The sequence below is a fragment of the Cinclus cinclus genome, chromosome 11, assembly GCF_963662255.1.
Source record: "Cinclus cinclus chromosome 11, bCinCin1.1, whole genome shotgun sequence".
NCBI classification, from domain to species: Eukaryota; Metazoa; Chordata; class Aves; order Passeriformes; family Cinclidae; genus Cinclus; species Cinclus cinclus.
This window is the reverse complement of record NC_085056.1, coordinates 147,979-168,975: the sequence shown is the minus strand read 5'-3', so window position 1 is coordinate 168,975 and position 20,997 is coordinate 147,979. Positions and strand designations below refer to the sequence as shown.

Below are 20,997 nucleotides of genomic sequence, written 5' to 3'. Positions count from 1 at the left end.
TCTCCAGCAAAGATGCTTTCTTTCTTGCCAGCTGTTCCTGTTGCCCTCTCCTGCACATGGTCAAGGAGGGTTTGGGAGTTCCAGTAATAAAATGCAGCTGTACATCTCCCAAGCTAGTGAATGTAGGGACAGTGGCTTTGCTGCCTGTGAGAATGGCACTCACAGCAAGATGCCTGATGACTGTGGTTTTGAGAACAAGATAATTTTTTGAGACATATTAACTGTGTTTATATGCTTTCCTGACAGGCTGTGTGTGTCATCCCTAGCACTGGGGAGCTTTGCAGAGGGGGTGGAGGCCGTGTATGGCATGTTTGATGGTGACAAGAACGAAGAATTGCCACGCTTGCTGCAGTGCACCATGGCCGATGTGCTCCTGGAGGAGGTACAGCAGTCTGACACCATGTTCATGTCCAACACCTTCTTGGTCTCCCACAGGTAGGACAGTGAGCAAGCTGGTGCTGGTGAAACTTGCATAGGTATATCAATATGTTAGGTGGGGTGAGGAAGCCCTCCAGAATGCCTGTCAGTACAGTCTGGAGCCTCCTACACCTTCTCCTCCAACAGGAAGCTGGGCATGGCTGGGCAGAAGCTGGGTTCCTCTGCTGTCCTTTGCTACATTCGTAATGAGGTGGCTGATCCAGCCAGCAACTTTTCTCTGACGGTGGCCAATGTGGGGACGTGCCAAGCTGTTCTGTGCCGAAGTGGAAAAGCATTGCCTCTCTCCAAAGTCTTCAGCCTTGAACAATGTTCAGAAGAAGCCAGTAGAGTCAAGGAGCAAAAAGCCATTATAACAGAGGTTTGTTTGGACTCTTTCCACTTCAGCTTCCACGCTCATGTAAAAGCTTGGTACAAATACATGAGCTCGACTGTCTGCATAACATTACAGGGGAGAAGGTGACATGAGGGTTCTGAATGACTTGTCTAGTGCTTCCTGTTCTGCTTCTTTTGCTGGTTCACTGTTCAAAATTGCACGTTCCTAAAATGCTATGGCCTAAGAACTATGGGTACAGGATGACACATGTAGTATGCAAAACTAATAAAATGATTTCTAGGCAACTCTGTAAAGGTTTACTTTCTGAACACTTGGAAATAACAGGGAGGTTCCAAAGAGTGGGGAAAATACATTTGTAAAGATCTTGAGAAATTAGTGCCAATCACTTTAGTTTTATGCTCAGTGGATCTTTTAAAAAGTATTAAGTTGCTAGATAGAAATATTTTTCATAAGCAGAATGCATCACTATGGTACAGCTCTTCAAGGCATTGTAACACTGAGGCATAGCACTCTGATTGAAAATAACTATGGTATTAATATATCACATTAAATAGTTTTAAAACTGGCTCATTAATGGATTCTGAAAAAGTGAAATTATTGTATAAAAGACTTCCCTGTGTGTCTCATCTTCTGGGTTTTAATACTTGGTAGCAGCAGCAGTGCTGACACCCAGAGGATACAGAAATTAAGAACGCTGAAATTAAATTCAAAACACTGACTTGGAAAAGGGACTGAGGGTTGTGGGCACTTCTCTTTATGGAAGACCACTGCCAGGCTGGCCAGGGGACCATCTAGCAGAAGGGGGTAATACATCCAGGATACAGAAACAGTTTGAGATACCTACTTGTTCTTTTTATTCCCCAGGATGTAATGTCCACACTTCAGAATGCAGTTTACGTTAATAAAGAAGGAAATAGCTTAGATAATACACAGAAATAGTTTAATGTCTGAGTAATCTCTCTTGCACTGAGAAAGTCAAAAGTCACTATTTCACTTGTACTAAAAAAATAAATTTCACATAAGGCTAATCAGTGAGACTCTGATCCGTGTACTGCAAGTCGTCTAGCTGCACATTTCAGAATAGTCTGCTACAGTTCTTCAGAGTGCAACAAAAAGTCTTGTGGGGACATAAAAGTATGTTATTGCCAGCATGGGTGGTGGCAGTTATTGTAACTGGTCATCAGGTATAGTGAATGTCTGCACTGTAGTACCTGCACCTAGGTCCCTTTCTCCAGTGCTGCAGCTGTGTAACTGGCATTTATTGAGACTCCAAACTAGCATATGAGCAGGGGAAAGTTTGCTTTCTGAACGATCTAATAGCCTTGTTTCTCTTTTCTGCAGGACAACAAAGTCAATGGTGTGACTTGCTGTACTCGGATGCTGGGCTGCACGTACCTGCATCCTTGGATCCTGCCCAAACCACATGTCAATTCCATTCCACTGACTGTACAAGACGAGTTGCTACTTCTAGGGAACAAAGCTCTCTGGGAACACCTTTCTTATGCAGAGGCTGTCTCAGCTGTGCGGCACCTACACGACCCACTAGCTGCTGCAAAGAAACTCTGCACTTTAGCCCAAAGCTATGGTTGCCAAGACAATGTTGGTGCAATGGTGGTATGTCTTAACATCAGTGAGGACAACTGCACATGTGAGATGCACGGCCTCACTCTGACAGGCCCTGGGGGATTTAGTTCTACCACCACCAAACCAGCAACACCTTCATGTAGCAGTGGAATTGCTTCAGAGTTCAACAGTGAGCTGTCTGCTTCTGAGGTTAGCAGTGAGGTGGGCTCTACTGCCTCAGATGAACACAGTGCTGTTGGCCTTGATGGCAGTTTGCTACCACGACAAGAACGACGTTGCAGCCTACATCCTGTGCTCCCCTCAAGCATCTTTCAGCGCCAACCTTCCAGTGCCACCTTCTCTAGCAACCAGTCTGACAATGGTCTAGATAGTGATGATGAGCAGCCTGTGGAAGGTGTGATGACAAATGGCAGTAAAGTGGAGGTAGAGGTGGACATTCACTGCTGTAAAGGAAAAGGTCTGGAATTAGAGCATCCTGCTGCAGAGTACAGCTCTTCTGCTCCAGCACCAGAGGATGACTCTAGGCTTATACTCATCATTCGGAGGCAGAACAGTGTAAATAGCAACACTGTGCAAAGAGGGGTCAGGGAGAAGTGTGAACTCCAAAAATCTCTTTCCACATGTTGTCTTTATGGAAAGAAGCTTTCCAATGGCTCCATAGTGCCCTTGGAGGAGAGCCTCAACCTCATCGAAGTAGCTACAGAGGCACCCAAGAAGAAGACAGGCTATTTTGCCGCTCCATCCCAGATGGAGCCAGAAGATCAATTTGTGGTGCCACCTGATCTAGAAGAGGAAGTGAAGGAACAAATGAAGCAGCACCAGGAGGACAGAGCAGATCAGGAGCTGAAGGAACATGCAGTACCCATGCCAGAGGAGTTTGACACAGCTTTGTAACCCTATGAGTACCACTCCCACATTGTCTGTCCCAGGAAGCTCTTGTTTCATAAGAGCTGTCTTGCCCTCTGAGGGAGCTGGGATCTGCCAGGAGTACAGACACCTTCTGCTTCCTTAATGGAGTTGAGGAAGAATCAGGAAGGCCAACGTCTGGGCTGTCCATTCAACCACTGTAGGGTCTCAGTTGTTCTGTGAGCACACAGATCAGCAACTGAGGTCTGTTAGGAACTCTCTGGTAAGTCCTTGAACCCTGAGGTTCTGCCAGCTCTGAAGGAAAGGGGCTGATATGTGAGTGTGGAGTGAGGAGGCTGCTGAGGGAGAAATGCTCAGTGTTTAGAGTCCTGTGAATATTTCTGATGCAGTGTCCCACCCTCCCCCCCAGCACCTGACTTTATTATTCCTTGAAAGAATACAGCCAGTTGCAATGAAACTGACCTAAGAATGGTTTCCTACATTAATTGCAAGCACTTTTATTTATTGCACTTAAGCTGTTCTTTTCCTCTTCAGCCCAGCACTTTATTATTTAGGGTTAGGGGAGAAAGCACTCCACAGCAGGTATGCTGTGGACTTTTCCCAATGGATGTTCTTAGGGCAGTGGAGGACTCAGGGTACCAGTGTTCTGATGAGCACTGGTGTAGGGGAGAGTGAAGGTTACGGTGGGATCATTCTGTATAGGACAAGACAATACATAGCTGAGTGATAAGCAGGTGCCAACCAATGCATTTTTTATGGAGCATAGGAAAGATCAGCTCAGGACTGGTCAATTAAGGCAATGTGTAGATCTAGTGCTTCTAGGTGTAGAGTACAGACACACCTCAGCAACAACCTGGCCACCTTCATCCTGGATGCTTCAGTAGAGGCTTCCTGTATCCAGAAGACACGAGATAAAGCCAGTACCTTGTGTTTGTCTCAGTGCTCAGTCAGAAGAGCCAAGCTATAAACAGTGGAGTGCTGCTCTAAGACTGGCAGAAGCATTCAGTGCTCTTTTCCATCAACATAAACCTCTGCATTGTCAGCTACAGTGCCTTTGCTTGCCTCTGGAAACAGGAGTCATATTCCAAATACACAGCAACAAGCATTGCATGGTATGTTCCCAGTTTGGCCACAAACAAGGTAAAAGTGTACTTGTCCCTGCCTAGCCTTCAGCACAAAAGCAAAAATTAAACTTTTCATCTTACTAACATTTTTATCAGCACTAAAAAAGATGTTTAAAACAATCCCAGTAATGATGAATTGGCCAGTCTGCACTCAGATGCCTTGTGTTTCCATTAGGATTTTTGGTGCAGGGTGTAACTTGGCTGCCTATGTCATCATCTTGTATAAGGGTTGTGGAAACCACTGCCTCTGTAGCATGCAGATCTGTCTTCCTTTCTGACAGAGCTGGATAGCAGCTGTTCCTGTTATGTCAGTGGTGCAATAATCCTGACTGCAATGTGGGCTAGTGACTTTTCTTCATTAATTATATTTATGAAGAAAACCTAAAAGTTTCTTCTGAAGAGATCTGAGAGGTTTGAGTTGTCTATTTTTGTATCAAACCTTGGGCCTTGCTCAGAAGGAAGCACTGTGCAGACTATTTATGGAATTCTGTCAATATAGATCTTTTGACAAAATCTAATGGAGTTTTACTGAGATTTCAGAGTACCTTGAATTTCTTTTCACTAGGAAAAAATGGTATTTTTATCATGCATGAGGAGCAACATTTTAGGAAATACTTTGTGCTAGTTGCAGTGTAATCATGAAATAACCCAACTTTTTCCAAAGTTTAAACTCTCACCAGTTTTGGTTGTTTAAACACCTATTTCATTTGGAACTGGAGGTTGAAGCTAATTCTTAGAATGATAGAAACAACAGCATTTGAATCCTTTAGGCAGAGGAACAACAGCAGAAAATATTCAAATGCTAAAGCCCAAAACTCTTTCATGTTATCATCATGTAAGTATGCAGGAAAGGTTCATCCCTATGTATTCGACTGCAACTTTTGCTTCTGTCACTGGTGATAATTTTACCAAATATCTGTTGCTAGCCTCACACTTTCTGATATCTGAAATAGGCTGCAGAAAAGGCTCCATTCAGTATGGGACTGATGCAGAAACCCTTATTTCTGAATAAGACTCTGACAAACTCTGCAGTCTTGAGTGGCATGTATTAATGCAAATCAGGTCTCTGTTTCTTGCACTGATATGGAAAGTCCAGCGTGTCCCTGCCAGTCTGAACCAGTAGTATTGCATGCAGAATTGCCGCAAGGAGTTAATAATGAATGGCTCTACCTAGCTCAGTCATGAAGGACTAAGGAAAACACAGCTCTGCAATGGAGCATGCAGATTTCTGAGCTGCACCTCTTAAAGGTAGTGGCAGAATGGAACAGAAGGAATTCCTACTTACACTTTTTCTCCAGTGCTGTTTCTGGTTTTAAAGCAGAAAGGGAGTTTAAATACAGTCAGCTTCTATACTGTCATGGAAGACATAGCTTGTTATCTTTCTTACATTCCTGGCAGAATCCACAGATTTCTCTGAAGCTGGTATTACGAACTCTGGGCAGCAAAGGCTGAGTTAACTTTACCTGTTCCAAAAAGTCTTCCTGTATGTGACTAAGACAAGCACTGATGTCCTCAAGCAGCTTCTGTGTATTTTCCATGTGCTTCTTCTGAGGGTTAAGCTTTTCCTTTTCCATTTCAGCCATGGCATTGTGATGCTATTTCTCCAGTCATCCAAAATCTTTTTCATGCATTAAAAACAGTGCCTGTTCATCACAAAATGTTCTTTTTCCTAGGCCAGTTTTGGGCGTCAGTAAAGACACTGGCATAATTTTTTCATGCAAATATCTTAGATTTTCTAACATGGGATTCCAACTGCAGAGACATGCTTCAAGGTCACTGTCAACCACAGAAATGTGTTTTTTTCTGACATTGGTCAGGCAGTGGTATGGCTGGGTTATCTTCATCTGTCTAGTGATGACAACTCATAGAACAGAGTTCTTCCTCCACTACCTTTTGTTTTCCTACCTCCCTTGTGTTTCCCTTATTTATTAACACTACCTTATATTTCAAGCTCCCAAGGAGCACTGGTGTAGGTGGAAGTTATGAAAGGGAAGTCTACTGAAGGACTCATAGCAGGGTATAGAAAGTGTCTTCCCAGTTATCTTCCTTTTCTTCAGTCCCTTCCCTGATTTTTGTTTTTGGAGTTTGCAGAGATACCGTGTGATTATCACATACCCACATCACTGAGAATATCCTACTCATTCACAGACTTGCTGTTAGAGAGAGGTTCTCACCTTAAGGTCCTCAGGCTATTTTGTCCCTGCTGAGCAATGCATGCTATGCCACACTGCATGCAGCCACAGCCAAGTGAGGCTGAGGAGTTCATTGGTCCATCTCTTCAGTAATTCTGGCTCTGCTGATAAGCATGCTTGCTGAGAAAGGTACTCTGAAGGCATTGCTCTATCCTGTCCTGTCCTGTCCTGTCCAGAAAGGCATCTGTAAAAGGAACCCATAAAGGTTATATTGAGTGGTGGGTGTCTGGAGCCCAGGTGGTAAAGGTAAGAGATAGCCTCCAAGTTGCCCCCAGAACAAGGAACAGGCCCAGTGGAGGCAGCATGACAGACTGTTCATACCAGACTGGAATCTTGAGCCAGATGGGGGGATAAGATCCTGTTCCAAGAAGGAGGAAGTATTTCCCTCTCTCGGGACAAGCTGCTGTGAAGTCTGAAATCCTTCCCATGGTACACAGGACCTTCAGCCACACTAAGGCTTTGGACCTGTGGGGTTTCTGCACTCCTTCCAGACAGATGCTGGTGGCTTTTGTGTCACATGCCAAGGGCCTTTCTTCAGGCAGATCACCTCTTTGGTCTTGTGTTGTCTGCTGTTCTATTGCTCTCTGAAGACTTAACTGTATTTTTCCTCTTTTTTCACATTTTAAAATGTTACCTTTTTTAATGACTCATATGACCTTGCGCATGTTAAATATTGCATTGTACCGTTCACTAAATAATCACCTTTCATGGGTTTTTTTTGTTTTTAAAAGAGTATTTTCTGCATCCTACTCTAGCATGCACCAATAACGATCTCTGTTTTTATTGTGTATGGGGAGTAGGTTGTCCAGTGAGTGCACCCTCAGCACTGTGGCCTATGTATTGCTTTAGAAAGGCAAATAACCTAAGATTGTTGGAAAACACTAGTCCATTGATTCTTTACTCAGATGTATAGAGAAGTCCAGGAAGGAAGAGTATTTTTGCATTGAATTTTCAGCTGACTTAGCAATAAAGATTTTTACTTTCATCTAACAGGTTATTCTGATTCTGTTACTGTGCTGGAAGAAACATCTGCAGTATCCCAGTCAAAGGTAGCTGTGTCTAGCAGCAGCTGTGCTGCAGGTTATTCACTGAGCTCTATGTGCTACTTCACTCATCAGCCTTCCCTACAAAAACTTCTTCAAACCATTGTAAGAGTAGAATTAGGCTTAAATATTATTAAGGCAGCTTTCTGTTTCCTGCTAGAGGAATCCTGCCCTGTGTATTTGCTGTTAATAGCACTGTACAGTTCTAGAAGTAGCTGCAGCAAGAGGAAATACAGAAATGTTAACAGAAACAGGACCACAATGGACTGTCCACATAAATACCTGTGCTGAGACACTCGATACTAAAAGGCAGAAGAAATCAAACCCCAAAAGCACCTAGTATGTCCATATTTGGCATCTGTTTTACTTTAGTGGCTCTAGTTCTAATAGTGTTCCATGGTTTTGGTAGTTATGAGGATTTGGTCACTGGTGCCAGTGAAAGAAGAGCTACGTCCAAGGCAAAGCATTTTTCTGGTATATTTAGTTTTTTTAATATGGACACAACTCATCTGTGAGACTGTGATGGTTCCATCCCCATATGAACAATACACATAGTGGACATTGCTCTCAAGTGGAATTTCATTTTGAGGCAGGAGTTGGTGGTTCTAGTGCTACTTTTCCCAGTTAAATTTCCTATAAACGTTTTTCTAAAAAAAATTTTAAAAGTAAGAAAAGCATTTGTACCACTTGTACATTGAAAATGTACTTTGAAAACAATATATTTCTATATTCAGTCATCCATTTGATCTCATGAAGCTTTTGTCTGATTATCCCAATTCAGGGCATCTTTTAAAGCAAAACTCTTGCATACAAATTTTATGAAAGTATCATTTCATACAAAAATACTCCCTCTCCAGGAGTTTGAGAAGGCATTGTATCACAAATTAGACTGAGTGTGCGAGGTTTTTTCAGGATTATTTCATGACCTTATAAATGTCATGGTTACACTGGTCTGTTAATTCTAAGAGACCTACAAGGAAGCAGTATTCAGCTGTCACAACCGTGGGTCTCTATCACTTGTTTTTAGGAACTCTTTTCTAAGCAAAGTCACACGCCTTTTGTAAAGACAGTTTCAGCTACAAAAAGCTGTTCATTGGCAGAAGCATGTAGTGGCAGCGCTTTTAGCAAGGCATCACTGGATAAGGGGACACCTGAGGGTGGGACGGAAGGGCTGCCTGTGAAGCAGAGACAACCCATTGCATCAGCTTTGAGTCACTAATAATTCAGTAATGCAAATTCAAGTTAGGAATAGCCTCACTCTACTATATTTAGAGCTATGCCAGCTTGGTGAGTGTTCTGTAGCATTAAGGCTGCACTGTTCAGAAGAAAGGAAAGCATACTGCATCATCTCAGTAAGGAGTGTAGTGGAAGAATCATTTGAAAGTTCTTATAATCGCAGTGGCTTCTGTTTCTGTTCATGAACTGTCCTGTAATCTCTGACAGCCAGGCCTGCACTGAGCAGGTATGCCATGGCAGCCAGACAGCCCAAGAGGCCAGCAGCAATCTCTGCTCCATGCAGGCTACACCAGAAGCCCTGATACCCTTTGCTTTGATAAAGCTGCTCTCTCTCTTTGCACACTGATGAATTATAAACGCTCAGCAGGAAATGGAGGAAATAGTACAGAGCAGGCACTGTGCCAACTGCAATCACTATATACAGGGTGCATTCAATTAGCAGCCATGCTGGGAAGTGCCACGGGACCTGCAGAACACCAACCAAAATAAGAACACAAGGGAAAATCAGGAGACACCCTGCCACGGCCATCGCTGCCCTTGCAATGGGCAGCTTCAGTAGGTAGAAACGTTGGTCAAGCTGCTGGGCTCTTTCCCCATCCGCTCCGCTGAAGCCGCTGTAGGCCCCGCCGTACTGGTAGTAGTAGATGCCCCCCAGGGCGGGGAGGCCGGTGTATCCTCCCGCCGAGCCGCAAGACACGGAGCTGCAGACCAGGATCAGGGCAGCGAGCAGGACCTCCACCATCTGGCAGCAGGCTGGAGGGGAAGCCGCGGTGAGTCTGCGGCCACAGAGGAGGGCCGGGAGGGAGCCAGGTCAGACGCTGCGCTCCGCAGGACGGAGGGAGCGGCTCCCGCCGGCCGCGCTCACCCCGGCCCGTGCGCAGGTACGGGCAGCGCCGGCGCTCCAGCGACCACGATACGGCGCGGTTTCCCCGCGGCCCCTCTGCTTCTGGTCCGGCTACGGCGCTAAGGAGAGATGATGGCAGGGATGGCAGTGATTCGTCCAGGCGCCTCGCCGCCGCCAGTCCGGTCTGCTTAGCCGGGTCTCTGGCGCCCGCCCCGCTCAGCACCCGCCCGCTGCCCTCACGGCCCGCCCGCTGTCCTCACAGCCCACTGCCCTCACCGCCCGCCCGCTGCCCTCACCGCCCGATGCCCTCATCGCCCGCTGCCCTCACGGCCCGCCCGCTGCCCTCACCGCCCGCTGCCCTCACCGCCCGATGCCCTCACCGCCCGATGCCCTCACCACCCGCTGTCCTCACGGCCCGCCCGCTGTCCTCACCGCCCGCCCACCCCGGCGCGTCCCCCACGCGCGGCACGGGGGCAGCCCCGCTCCGCCATGGCCCTGCGCGGCGTCGCTCCGCCGGCGCTGGGGACGGGGGGCCGGGCCGGGCCGCCCCGGGCTACTGCGGGTGCGGTGAACTCTGTCTCGTCCGCTCGCCTCAGCCCCGCTGGCGCTTCTCTAAAGTAGTGGAAGCTGCGGCCCGCTCCGGCTCTGCCCCGTCTGAAGGTGCTCAGCTCCTCGGCGCAGGTGCACGGTCTTCCGGCACCTGCGCACAGTTCACCAGCTGTTGGCGTGTGTGCCCGCTGCCTTTCGCTTCCACGGACACTGTCGCCGCAATCCCTTGTGGCGAAAACGTCTCGAGGTTTCCCACCTGCCACAGAACATGCTTGTTAGTATCCGTTGAAAACTGACTAAATTTAACTAATTGAATTTTCACAATTGTACAAATTCTACTTTTTCCTGTGCTGTGAGTTTTGGTGAGTGTTCTTTATTCAGCTTTTCTGCAACCTTGTGCCTCTGTTAACTTCGCCCGTGCGTCTCTGTTCCCTTAAGCGCCCCCACTCCCAGCCTCTCTGGGCCTGCCCTAACTCCCCTAAACCCATTCTGTGATGCAGTGACTGCATCTCCATGCAACACTCAAGTGCACCAGCAGTTTGCATCACAGAAAAACAACCATCTCTGTCTTGTCCTGGCAATGCACAGCATTTTGTTGCTTCTCCAACTGCCCCAGCACAGGGCCTGTCTCTCCAGGTGCAGTCACTAACACCCTGGGATCTGTCCTGCAGTGCAACTGTCAGGTTCCAGTTCAGCCCTTGGCAGACCACATTCAGGTAATTTTCTTTAGATACGTTACCTTATATTTAGCCATACAGAACTGAATAGACCTCTTTTGTATCTTTTTGGTGGAGGCCACTTCAGACTATATGATTGGACCTTTTTACTTTACTTTTGCTGCTAGTCTGTCCTCCCATGCTGGCAGATCATTTGATGGTAGAGGAGGTAAGGTGCCAGTAGAGGAGGTGACAAATTACTCCTGTGGTTATTGGTGGTGGCTGAAGTGAAGGCGAGTGTCCAGGATCTCACCCATGCACAAGTGCCAGCATTTCTCAGGGCTGGTAAGGACAGAGCTGGTTCAGGAAAGGGAGAAAAGTAAGCAGCAGGACAATGTGGAAGTACAGAAAACCCCACATTCAGAGCAAATGCTTTTATTCAAGACTTTGGCCAAACATTGTCTGTAAAAGCTCTTTGATTTTACAGCAAAAAAAAATGCAAATAAATACTTTCATTATATTTAGGAAAATACATTTTGGGAAAACAGTTACACTGTAAGGTCTCAGACACAGTACCTGAATATGTGCCCTGAGAGGTCCAAATTTTTCTCTAAGATGCAGAAATACATTTCTTCCATCTGCAAGACTGGTGGCAACACTAAGACTATTTCACCCTTCTGTCTCTACAGAAGCAACAGCAGCAACCCTATAAATTTACATGGTGAAAAGCCTATAAACTGCACCTCAGCACTGTGGGAAAACACTCTCCTCAACACTTCACCTGATTCCACAAAGGACTGGAGACCTGAAAATGCATCTTAAAATTTACTGAAGTTGAGGTAAGAGAGAAGGAAAACAACCATTATTTCAGTTCCCAGTTCAGATAAAGGGGGCAGAAGTTGTGTGCTAAGTTAGAAAATGGAGAATCCATAGGGAGCTTAGGACTAGGACTCTGGAGATGGTGCAGGTGCTGAGCAGTGAGGCTGTTGCACATGCCTTTTCATCTGCATACGTTGCATCACTCAGAAAGCGGGCCTCTTTGCTGGATGGCTTTAAAAGTTTTAGCAACTCTTTGTGAACTTTTAGGGTCATGCACAGTGCCATTTTGCTTAGTAGAGCTTTTAACTGACATGAAAGGGACAGGAAAAACTAAGTTGAATAATCATGAGTCCCAAGAAGGGATGAAATAAGTGTTTCTTAACCAGAGTGTTGCTGCTGGTCATCCAGCAAACTGAAATAAAGCTTTCTTTGGATTTGCGTGTGATTTACTTGTTCAGAGACAGAGCCAGGAAGTATGGCTCTGTTGGAGATGTGTTCAGTGTTTTACTAGATTGTTTGCTGCTAAAAAATGAGGTACGAGCTTCAAGATACTGTAGAAGTGAGTCATGTTATTTCATTTCTGTTGCTATAATGCTAAATCTTAGCATGCTTTGTGTCACTTCACTTCTGTTCAAAGTACCACAGCTGAACTTGATCAGCAGCATCTTCTGGGCTCCTGTTCTCACTGCAACAAATACCAGTCAGCAGAACACAGCAACAGGAAGCCGAGGATACCAATATTATTCTTCACCACTGTTTTGGCTTCTCTTTGTAATGATTTATTATTATTATTATTGGATTCTTTGTTTCTGGCTACTTCTGATATCATTGCTGCCCTAAGGGAGGGAAGGGCCTGGTTTGGCTTGCCATGGACCAAGAGCTCTGACCTGGTTCAGTGCCCTCCCTGGGAACTTGGAGGGTAAGGTGGTAGGAACAAGTAATGAAATGCCTTGTATGTCTCCAGTTTGAGGCAGCTGGGAACTGCAGCACAATCACTGCTGAACGCCACAACCAGATTTATTGACTGTCCCGCATAAATAAATAATCACAGGGACAATGAGTGCAGCATGATGACGATAGAGCAGTACTGTAGAAAAGAACTGGAGGTTATTGTGAATGACAAACTGGACTTAAGTCCACAATGTCATCCTGTTGCGAAAAAAACTAACATTTCTAGGGTGTATAAACAGGAATGTCACATGTACGATGTGTGAAGAAATTCCTCTGCCCCCACTTCAGCAGTGGCTTGGCCTCAGTCTTGCACACTGTGTTTCCAGATATGAGCGGATCAGCTGGAGTGGATTCAAAAGAAAGCAAAAGAAATCTCTAGAAGTACAACTTAGGAGAAGAAGATTGATCGCAGACATCTCATTTGAAATAACAAGCATCTGTTAACACTTTGCAAGCTTGTTAATAGAGAGGTGTCTAGACAACTTGCAAACTTGTGAAAAACTTCTGTCAAGACCAGGGAAATATTTTGTTCACTCTATCTGCTGTTGCCATGGTCAGGAAACAAAGAGCTTTGCTTGGAACAAAAGGGATGTATTTCAGGCACCCTCAATGTTTCTCACACACACTCCAGTTCCACCATTTTATAAGGAGATGAGCAGTTGTTGCAGGAGTAGATTAGTCAGCAGATGGTAGGTTTCCATCACTGGAGCTCTAATTCAGTCATGAGAAGGCTGGCCTGTCTGTGTTCTTGTGAGAAGGAAATGCTTGTGCTGCCCACGGCACCCACCTCAAGCTCACATTGTCATCTCACCCTGCAAAGCCACTGGTGCCCCTTTCCATCCCATCTTATCCCATCCCATCCCCATTGGCTGGTCACTGTCCCAGTGGCTCCAAGGTCTTTGGAGGACAGCTGCCATGACGTGTCATGCAACAGCTCAAGTCTCTGAAGTCGAAAGTCAAACACAGGATATGCACTTAGCTGGATAATATTTACCTGGATGTAAACAGACACAAGTCTGGACAAGATGTTTTCTTTCACTGTGCCTATACTCAGGAACCGGTAACTCACACTTTGTGGAACATTCAGGGTCTGTAACAGGAGTTGCAAGTCTTTCATCATGGCTGTGGGGCCTGTAGCTCACTAGTGCTTTCCAACTGCCCACAAACTTGGAGTGCACTCTGTGTCTCTCAGCTTGCTGGCAATGGACTCAGTGCCCAGCTGAGCAAGCAAAAGCTCCAGCTGTGCCTGCTGGACCCTGTCCCCACCCAGCACCACAGTGGTCAGTGGTTGAGGAGTGCAGTCTGCTGTGCCCAACACAGGTGCTGTCAGATTGCTGCAGTGCATTTTCAAGTGCTGGTGTTGTGGGAGGCACACAAGATGCCATAGTCATTAAAGCATTTGGTTTTTACATTCCCTGGTTTTCTTGATGGGTAACAGTAATGAGATGGTGAACAGTAGGAGATGGTGCTCATTAAGCTATATTAATGCATATGTTTTTCATCTGCAGAGGAGATCTGCAGGGCTTGCAGAGGAGAGTTCTACCAGGAGCCTAGGCAGGGTCACTGTCCCTGCTGTAAAGCCTTCCATTTGTGCACTGTGGGAGCCGCCTTGTTCCCCTTCCAAAAGAAATGCAGAGACCAGACAATACCTAGATGCCAGTGCTCCACTTTCCAAAGCCCAGCTCATAGGTAGCAAGCGCACCCTTTAAACCACTTGCAGTACACAGAATGCTTTTCCAGAATAGGCATCTCTAGCTAGACTGTGCAATTTCAGTGTACTTCAGATTTTTATTTCTGAGATCAAATAAAAATTGATCCTGAATGCAGACAGATAGATGAACTGTAGCTACTGTAAATTTTTTAATTACCCTATTACTGATTCTGAGCCACTCTTTGTGGATTGTGGTATCTTTCTGGCTCTTAAACATGTTTTTTGCAAAGCTTTGGAGAGCATAGCTGGGCTTTTTTGGAGCTGATTTTTCTGCTCTGATTATGCAAAGTGGTAACAGGTGTTATGCTCCATTTCAGCAATTAAGATTGCTGGAGGCACAAGCATTGCCATCACTTGATCAGAGGCTCATGCAGATACATGCAGGCTTGGCACAGCAGCCCTGCCTACACTGTGAGACAGCTTCAACTCTGAGTACATGCATTTTCAGAGTGCCTGTGTAACCTGACCTGTCAGGGGCAGGTTTGTGCCTTGTGTTCATAAAACCTGCTGCAGTGTTAAAATGATACTGTCAGAATCAATAAGCAGACACAACATTCATGACAGACATGGAGGCTTTATTGCTGTTTGCTCATCTGAGACTTTAACAATAAGTGGATTAAAAAAAAAAAAAAGGATAAAGGAAAGACCATATAGTTGGTTATTAAAAGCTGATTCAAATGGGAATGCAGAGACCAAACAGAGATTAGGATACACACAAAACCTGAACTGGCTGGTGCTGTAAAAGCAAAATATAAGGAAGTAACAAGTGAAGTGATTTGTTATCGACCCTGGTGGATTTTTATGCAGAGTACTAGTTGTGTGTCTGTCCCTGCAGCAGTGCACCCTGAATTGGCAAAACTGTCCTTGTGTAAGACCTACCTGCAACCTGACAGAGACAGGTTTGTCAGTGCAGCAATACTTGACCCTGTGTTCCCCTCAAATAGCTGTTTTTCAGTCCTGCTTTTTGACTGCAGCTCAGTGTGGAGGCTGAACTGCTTGGTCTCACTGGCTTCACCTCTGCGTATAGAAATGGGACTGTGGGAGCCCTGGTACCAGAGAAAGGCAGTACAGTAAAATATGCTGAAGTTATCAGTAATTTCTCCTTCCAATGGGAAGAAATAAAAATCAATTGCTCAAGCTACACAAGAAAGAGGGAGCTGAAGAGGTATGCGCAAGATATCGGTGGGGTTGACCTGCTGGGACAGAGGACTAAACTGTAGAGGGTGGAGGCAAGTCAGTGGGGTGACATGCTAGTGGGGAGCATAGGGCCTGACAATCCAGAGAGACAGCCACCTTGCTGGCAGAAATGCCTCCTGAAGGGTATGGCTGCACCACAAAAGGATGGCTTGGCCATATTTCTAGAATACAAAGTACTGAGTTGTATGTTCATGCTTTGGGACGCCCTGTGCACAACAAGGGGTGGGAGGATAGGAACTGCTTTACCTCATGTGAAAGCATCTGGAGGAGGACTAGAGTCATGCAGTGAGAGAAGGGCGTTGCAATATCAGGAGAAACCCACTGATGCCATTGTACACTTCCGTCCTCATCGTGCTTCTCACCGGGTTCTCAGCCTTATGTAACTGAGCCTCCTATGTCTCCAGAGCCACATTTTCACCCCCTTGGCAACAGGCTTCCACTGTGGCCTCTCCTGAACCCCACTGCTGTGTGCAGTATGACGGGTAGAACTCCAGTTGCGTCAGTTTGGAGGTTGTTGCTAGGCAGAACATACAGCATCGTCCTTGAGGCCTTCCAATGTCATATTTAACCCTGCCAGGGCTGTGGCATGGCAAGAGATGGGGCCAGCTGGGCCAAGTGAGAAAATAACTTGTAGGTGCTTGGAGAAAGCCTGCATAAACTTCCAAAGGTTACTCATGTCAGGTTTCAGTCAAAAGAAGAGAGAAACTGTGTAGCCCTCAGCAGGAGGCTTCAATACAAAGATGTTTCTCTGTGGAAGGGTTTTGAAAAGTGCTATTCCTTGTCCAAAGTCCTTGGGGCTGGTTGCATTGAGAAGTCTGCCCTCTAGTTTGGGGCTTAGAATCCTGGCTAGACCTGCTGTCTGCATTCCACTGCCTTCCAACCTGCCTCCAGCCCTGAATCCTTGGCCCCCATTGTGGCCTCAGGAGTGCCCATTGCATGCAGTGCTGGGGTCAACATCTGGTCATGGTTCCCCAGTAGTGTCAGCCCAGCCACAGCACTGAGGGAAAGAGTCACTCATTGCATCTGGGAAGGTGCAGCCTTACTGATGGTTGTGTAGTAAGCATGGGTTGAATGCAAGGTCTTTTCTCCTCCAACTCAGGTGCAGGTATAACAGGTAAAATTCACAGTGACCACTAGCCTCTGCAGTCTGTTTGCTCTGAGGTTGACAAGTCTCTCTTGTCCCTAAGCAGCTCTTCAGTCTCTGGCCATTTGCTGCCATGGCACTAAGGGAAGACTTGGAGCAACCCTTGGAAGGCAGCAAGAGTGCAGATGTGCCTCTTATCACAGATGTGTCTCTTATCTGTCAGTTGTCCTAGCCATGCAGGAATTAAGAGACAGGAAACCATATCACTTAGCAAAAAAAGGAATGGTATCATCTGTAGTTTGTAGTACCATCAAAGAGTGAAGAATTGCATAATTTCTACTGGCTGCCAGAATTATCAGTTTACTTGCGTCTTGCAGCAACCAAAAAAAAAAAAAAAAAAAAAAAAAAAAACAACAACAAAACAAAAAAAACCCAAAAAAACCCCCCCCACAAAATTTAGGAAATTAAAAAAAAAAAAACAACAATAAACACTGGCTAGTGAAGTAGTGAAGTGTTTTCCTCCCTTTAGTTTGTTGAGGAAGATGCCTCCCAATTCTAATGAAGCCACAAACTGGTGTTTGTCAGCTAGTGCATTGAGATCCCAGAAACTCTTGGATCAGGACAGACTGATGGCTTCCTCAAACTTTACGGTCCATCAGTCCACTCTCAGTGAATTACAAGATGTTAGTGTTGGAAAACCTGGACTCTGCAAATTTGTCCCCAGCAGTGTTTGCAGACTGAGGAAAGTGGTGGCTAAGGATGGCATCCCAGGCACTGCAGGAAGCCAAGATGTGTCCTTAGGCTGCCCCCAGAAAGAGTTAATGCACAGCCATGTTCCAGGTGTTTGAAGTGACTGTAGTTGCAAAGGGGAGGAGATGTCATTTCTGGGTGGGGAGAGCAGCCCTCTCTGTGAGCCAATGGCTAAATGATTCAGTCTCAACGCCCAGTTTTGGGGATTATTTCATGGGCAAGAATTCACAGGACTTTCCTCTCAAGGGAATTTGTCCTGGATGAAAACTAGGGACTGGACCCCCAGGTTTGTTGGTGTCTCCCTGTCTGTGCTGTAGAAGGTAAAGTGCTATGCTCTGGTGCCTTGCTTCTTTCAGGTGGGTAGTGGGGAATTCTTTCCTGGCTGCCTACATTGAAAGTATTTATCCTGCCTGTGTCTACAGCTCCCCTTTTCAGAAGAACCATGTTGCAGGGTGGTGTAAGGGTTCTGGTAGGATAGACTGTGTATTTGGGACACAGCCCATCTGTTAAACTGAGATACGTGGCTCATTTCTAGGCTCAGTTTTTTGTGCAGCTCTGCTGTATATTTCTTCAGCTGACTTTCTTGTGGTGGAAAGGAAACTCAGAAGGTTTCAGAAGAAAAGCTGAAGTCTTTCTTTGTGGCCCTGTTAAATCAGCTTGGTTTGCTATAAATGGCGTAATAAGGCACTGCTGGTAGAGTAGAGTAACTGCAGCAGCATGAGGCATCTCTAAGTGCAAACTTCACTGAAGCAGTGAAAAGTTGTTCAGATACCAAATCCTGCCTGAATCAGGCAACACTACATCCCTTCTGGCTCAGTCTCTGTAACAAGGAAGGGGAAGCTGTGTTGTATCTGCGAGTGTGGGGCTATGTAACTACCATCAGGAAAGGGCCACCGTTCACTGAATTGCTTTTCAGTGGAGCAGAGAAATAGGACAGAATAGAAAGCATAAACAGTTTGTGGCAGGATTACAAGGTAACGTGCCAGTTTCAGCAAGAACAGACTTTGTGTCTCAGGAGGTCTGCCTTTTTCTATGCCCCATCCTTAAACTGCAGGTGGATATTCCTGAGTCATCAGCAGTTAGGCTTTTCCTGCCTGGTCTAGCTCGTGTTCTGGGTATAACGTGCTGGGATGTGCAAGTTACTTTTGTGTCCATTTTTGGGTCTTGAAGGCAGCTGTTCCTCTGCTGTGCCTTGCTTGTTGCTCAGTTTCAGGTTGAACTGCAGGCCCTTTGCTTGGGGCAGTGCTGCCTCCTGGATTTCCCTCTTGGCCATACCAGTCTTGCTCCATTTCCTAAGCATTGCCTTTTGCTTTACGCTCTCTGGGCTGGACTGTTCTCTGCTGACAGAAGCAAGTGTCTAACGCCTATCCTGCCACTGCCCAGTGCATGCTGATAACTTTGAAGAACTACCTTTTTGGTGTCTGATATTTGATTTCTAGTGCTGCATATCTGTCTGTAGACTAGAAGAATATTCTGGATATGAACACTCATAGTGGGCCAGCCCTTGTGTTTGCAGGTTGAGGTGTGCAAGTTGATAGCTGGGGGGAGAAAGTGGGTGACCTGGTCCTTCTGTCAGTGGAATATTGAATCTGCAGTCAAGCAGTGACTACAACATGCTGCTAATTCTTGGCTACTGGCTTTAGCAGGGCTTTCTCCTCCTCAGCACAGAGGTCCATGCTAGGCAATGGTGCAGCTAACACAGAGAAGTGCCTTGATCTTTCCTGATCTCTCCCATTGTATTGCTCTCTCACTTATGCATGGGGTTTCACTACATCCTGGCACCAAATACAGCCCTACTTGCTGCTGCTGCTTTGTCCATAGGCAATAGGTAGTGTCTACAGCTTTCAGAAGTTTTACTTGTGGGCTGCATCCCCAAATGGACAGATTCCTTGTTTGGCATGTGTTAACTAAGCCCAGGAAATTCAATTTGCATTGACAGCTCCCAGGATGGACTCGTATCTGATCCAAGTGAATGGCCATGGAGATCATGCCCCTGTGCTAGATGTTCATCTCAAGAACACTGGGAACACCATATCACCAGGGAAGGTGAAGGGTCGGAAGCCAAGATGGGCTGTCAGGGCTTCTGAAATGTCAAAGAAGACTTTTAATCCTGTTCGAGCCATTGTAGACAGCATGAAGGTGGAGCCCAACCCAAAGAAAGCCATGATCTCCTTGTCCTTAGGTGAGCATAGTTCTGTGGCTGAAGCCTCCAGGTATTTGAATCAGCTGTGTGGCTGACGGATTGCAGGGCTCTGAAAGGCACAAAGTTTGTGCAAACACCAAAGGATAGGTCAGACAACCACACAGCTCTGTTCCTGTAACAGATGAGTAAGAACTTTACTATTTTCTTAATTTTTGAAAAGGAGACCCAACGGTCTTTGGAAACCTTCCCACAAATGATGAGGTCACACAGGCTGTGAAGGAGGTTTTGGATTCAGGACAGTACAATGGTTATGCTCCATCTGTTGGTAAGTTGACAAAGCTCATCCTGTGAGAGTTGGATGAAGTCATGTGCCAGCTCCTACCCCACATCAGGTATATGGAACCCACAGCACCTTTCCATTAGCACCCTACAGCTGTCCTCCCCAATAGTCACATGAGCACACAAATACGTGTATCCCCCAGATACACCTGTGTACTCTTTCCTGCATGGCCTATTTGAGGCCCAGAGCTCCTGCAGAAGCTGTTTGCTGCCCCAGCCATTGGGGCAGACAGGGTATCAGGAACCCAGAAGGGCTTGGGACTGTGTGTCCCTGCCATGGGTTATAGGGAAGCTCCTTTCTGGTCTGCCTTAACCAGGACTCCGCTTGGGCTCCCTGACTTCACTGACACCATGAGCTGTGTTTGCAGTTAGTGCCAAAACTATGCACAGAGCATAGATCATGTCTGTATCATGGGCCCTTTGACCTGGTGACAGGGAGGGCTGCCCCAGTGCCACCACTAAACAGTGAAAGCCATGTCATCACACTTGGCTTTCTTCTGGTTCAGAAAAGCCCCTGGCTACCTTCCACTCTGCTTCTGTCAGTTCTGTCCCTGGGACATGCTGGGGCCAGTTTGCCTTCCTGCCCAAGGTTTCTCCCTGCTCTTAGCCATTATGGCACAGCCTTGGGGCTGCATGGTGCTTGGCCTCAGGCAGGACAGTGTCTGCTACCCTGGGACACCACCAGATAGGTTTTCCCCAGCTGGGCAGCAGCTGTGAGCCTTGTACTCATAAGAAGAAAGAAACAGTATTGGTAACAAGAAGGAAAGAATCTGTAAAAACCTCCCTTCCATGTTTGACTCTTTCCTCAGGCTACCAGTCCTGCCGGGAAGCTGTGGCTGCATACTACAACTGCCCAGAGGCACCGTTGAAGGCCCAGGTACTGGTGCCCAGCTAAGGCACTCCCACTGCAGTGCAGACAGGGTGCTGCTGCCTGCAGATCATGGGGCATGGGGGCCTTACCCCAGCTCTCCCTCCCTGCCCAGTCACAGTACTAAAGGCTAGCCAAATCACCTTGTCCCAAGGTGGCCTCCTGCTGCTTTCATCCCTTCCCTGAGCCCTTCACCTCCACCCTTCCCAGGAGGAGGTTGCACTTTCACCAATTGAAGTTTCCCTGCTTTCAGTTAGGCTCTGGCACT

The 20,997-nt window shown here is 46.4% G+C and overlaps 3 protein-coding genes across 5 annotated transcripts in view; 2 read left to right on the top strand and 1 right to left on the bottom strand.

Moving 5' to 3' along the window:
- The window catches only part of PHLPP2 (PH domain and leucine rich repeat protein phosphatase 2), a 30,156-nt gene extending 26,906 nt beyond the window's left edge, over positions 1–3,250 (top strand). For all 3 annotated transcript variants that reach the window (XM_062499709.1, XM_062499708.1, XM_062499710.1), the window contains 3 exons: positions 247–435; positions 565–796; positions 2,114–3,250. In XM_062499709.1, the coding sequence (XP_062355693.1) occupies positions 247–435; positions 565–796; positions 2,114–3,250 (1,558 nt within the window). The remainder of the gene's footprint in view (positions 1–246; positions 436–564; positions 797–2,113) is intronic.
- Positions 3,251–8,862: 5,612 nt separating this feature from the next.
- MARVELD3 (MARVEL domain containing 3) lies at positions 8,863–13,757 on the bottom strand. Its single transcript, XM_062500247.1, has 6 exons — positions 13,632–13,757; positions 11,444–11,550; positions 11,181–11,224; positions 10,095–10,482; positions 9,684–9,781; positions 8,863–9,571 (listed from the first exon to the last, which is right to left on the bottom strand). The coding sequence occupies exons 1-6, from the start codon at positions 13,755–13,757 to the stop codon at positions 8,970–8,972; spliced, it is 1,365 nt and encodes a 454-aa protein (XP_062356231.1). The 3' UTR covers positions 8,863–8,969.
- TAT (tyrosine aminotransferase) overlaps positions 11,581–20,997 on the top strand; it is a 16,046-nt gene continuing 6,629 nt past the window's right edge. The window contains exons 1-4 of the mRNA XM_062499714.1: positions 11,581–11,706; positions 19,319–19,561; positions 19,743–19,847; positions 20,671–20,738. Coding sequence (XP_062355698.1) covers positions 19,327–19,561; positions 19,743–19,847; positions 20,671–20,738 — 408 coding nt within the window. The 5' untranslated portion in view covers positions 11,581–11,706; positions 19,319–19,326. The remainder of the gene's footprint in view (positions 11,707–19,318; positions 19,562–19,742; positions 19,848–20,670; positions 20,739–20,997) is intronic.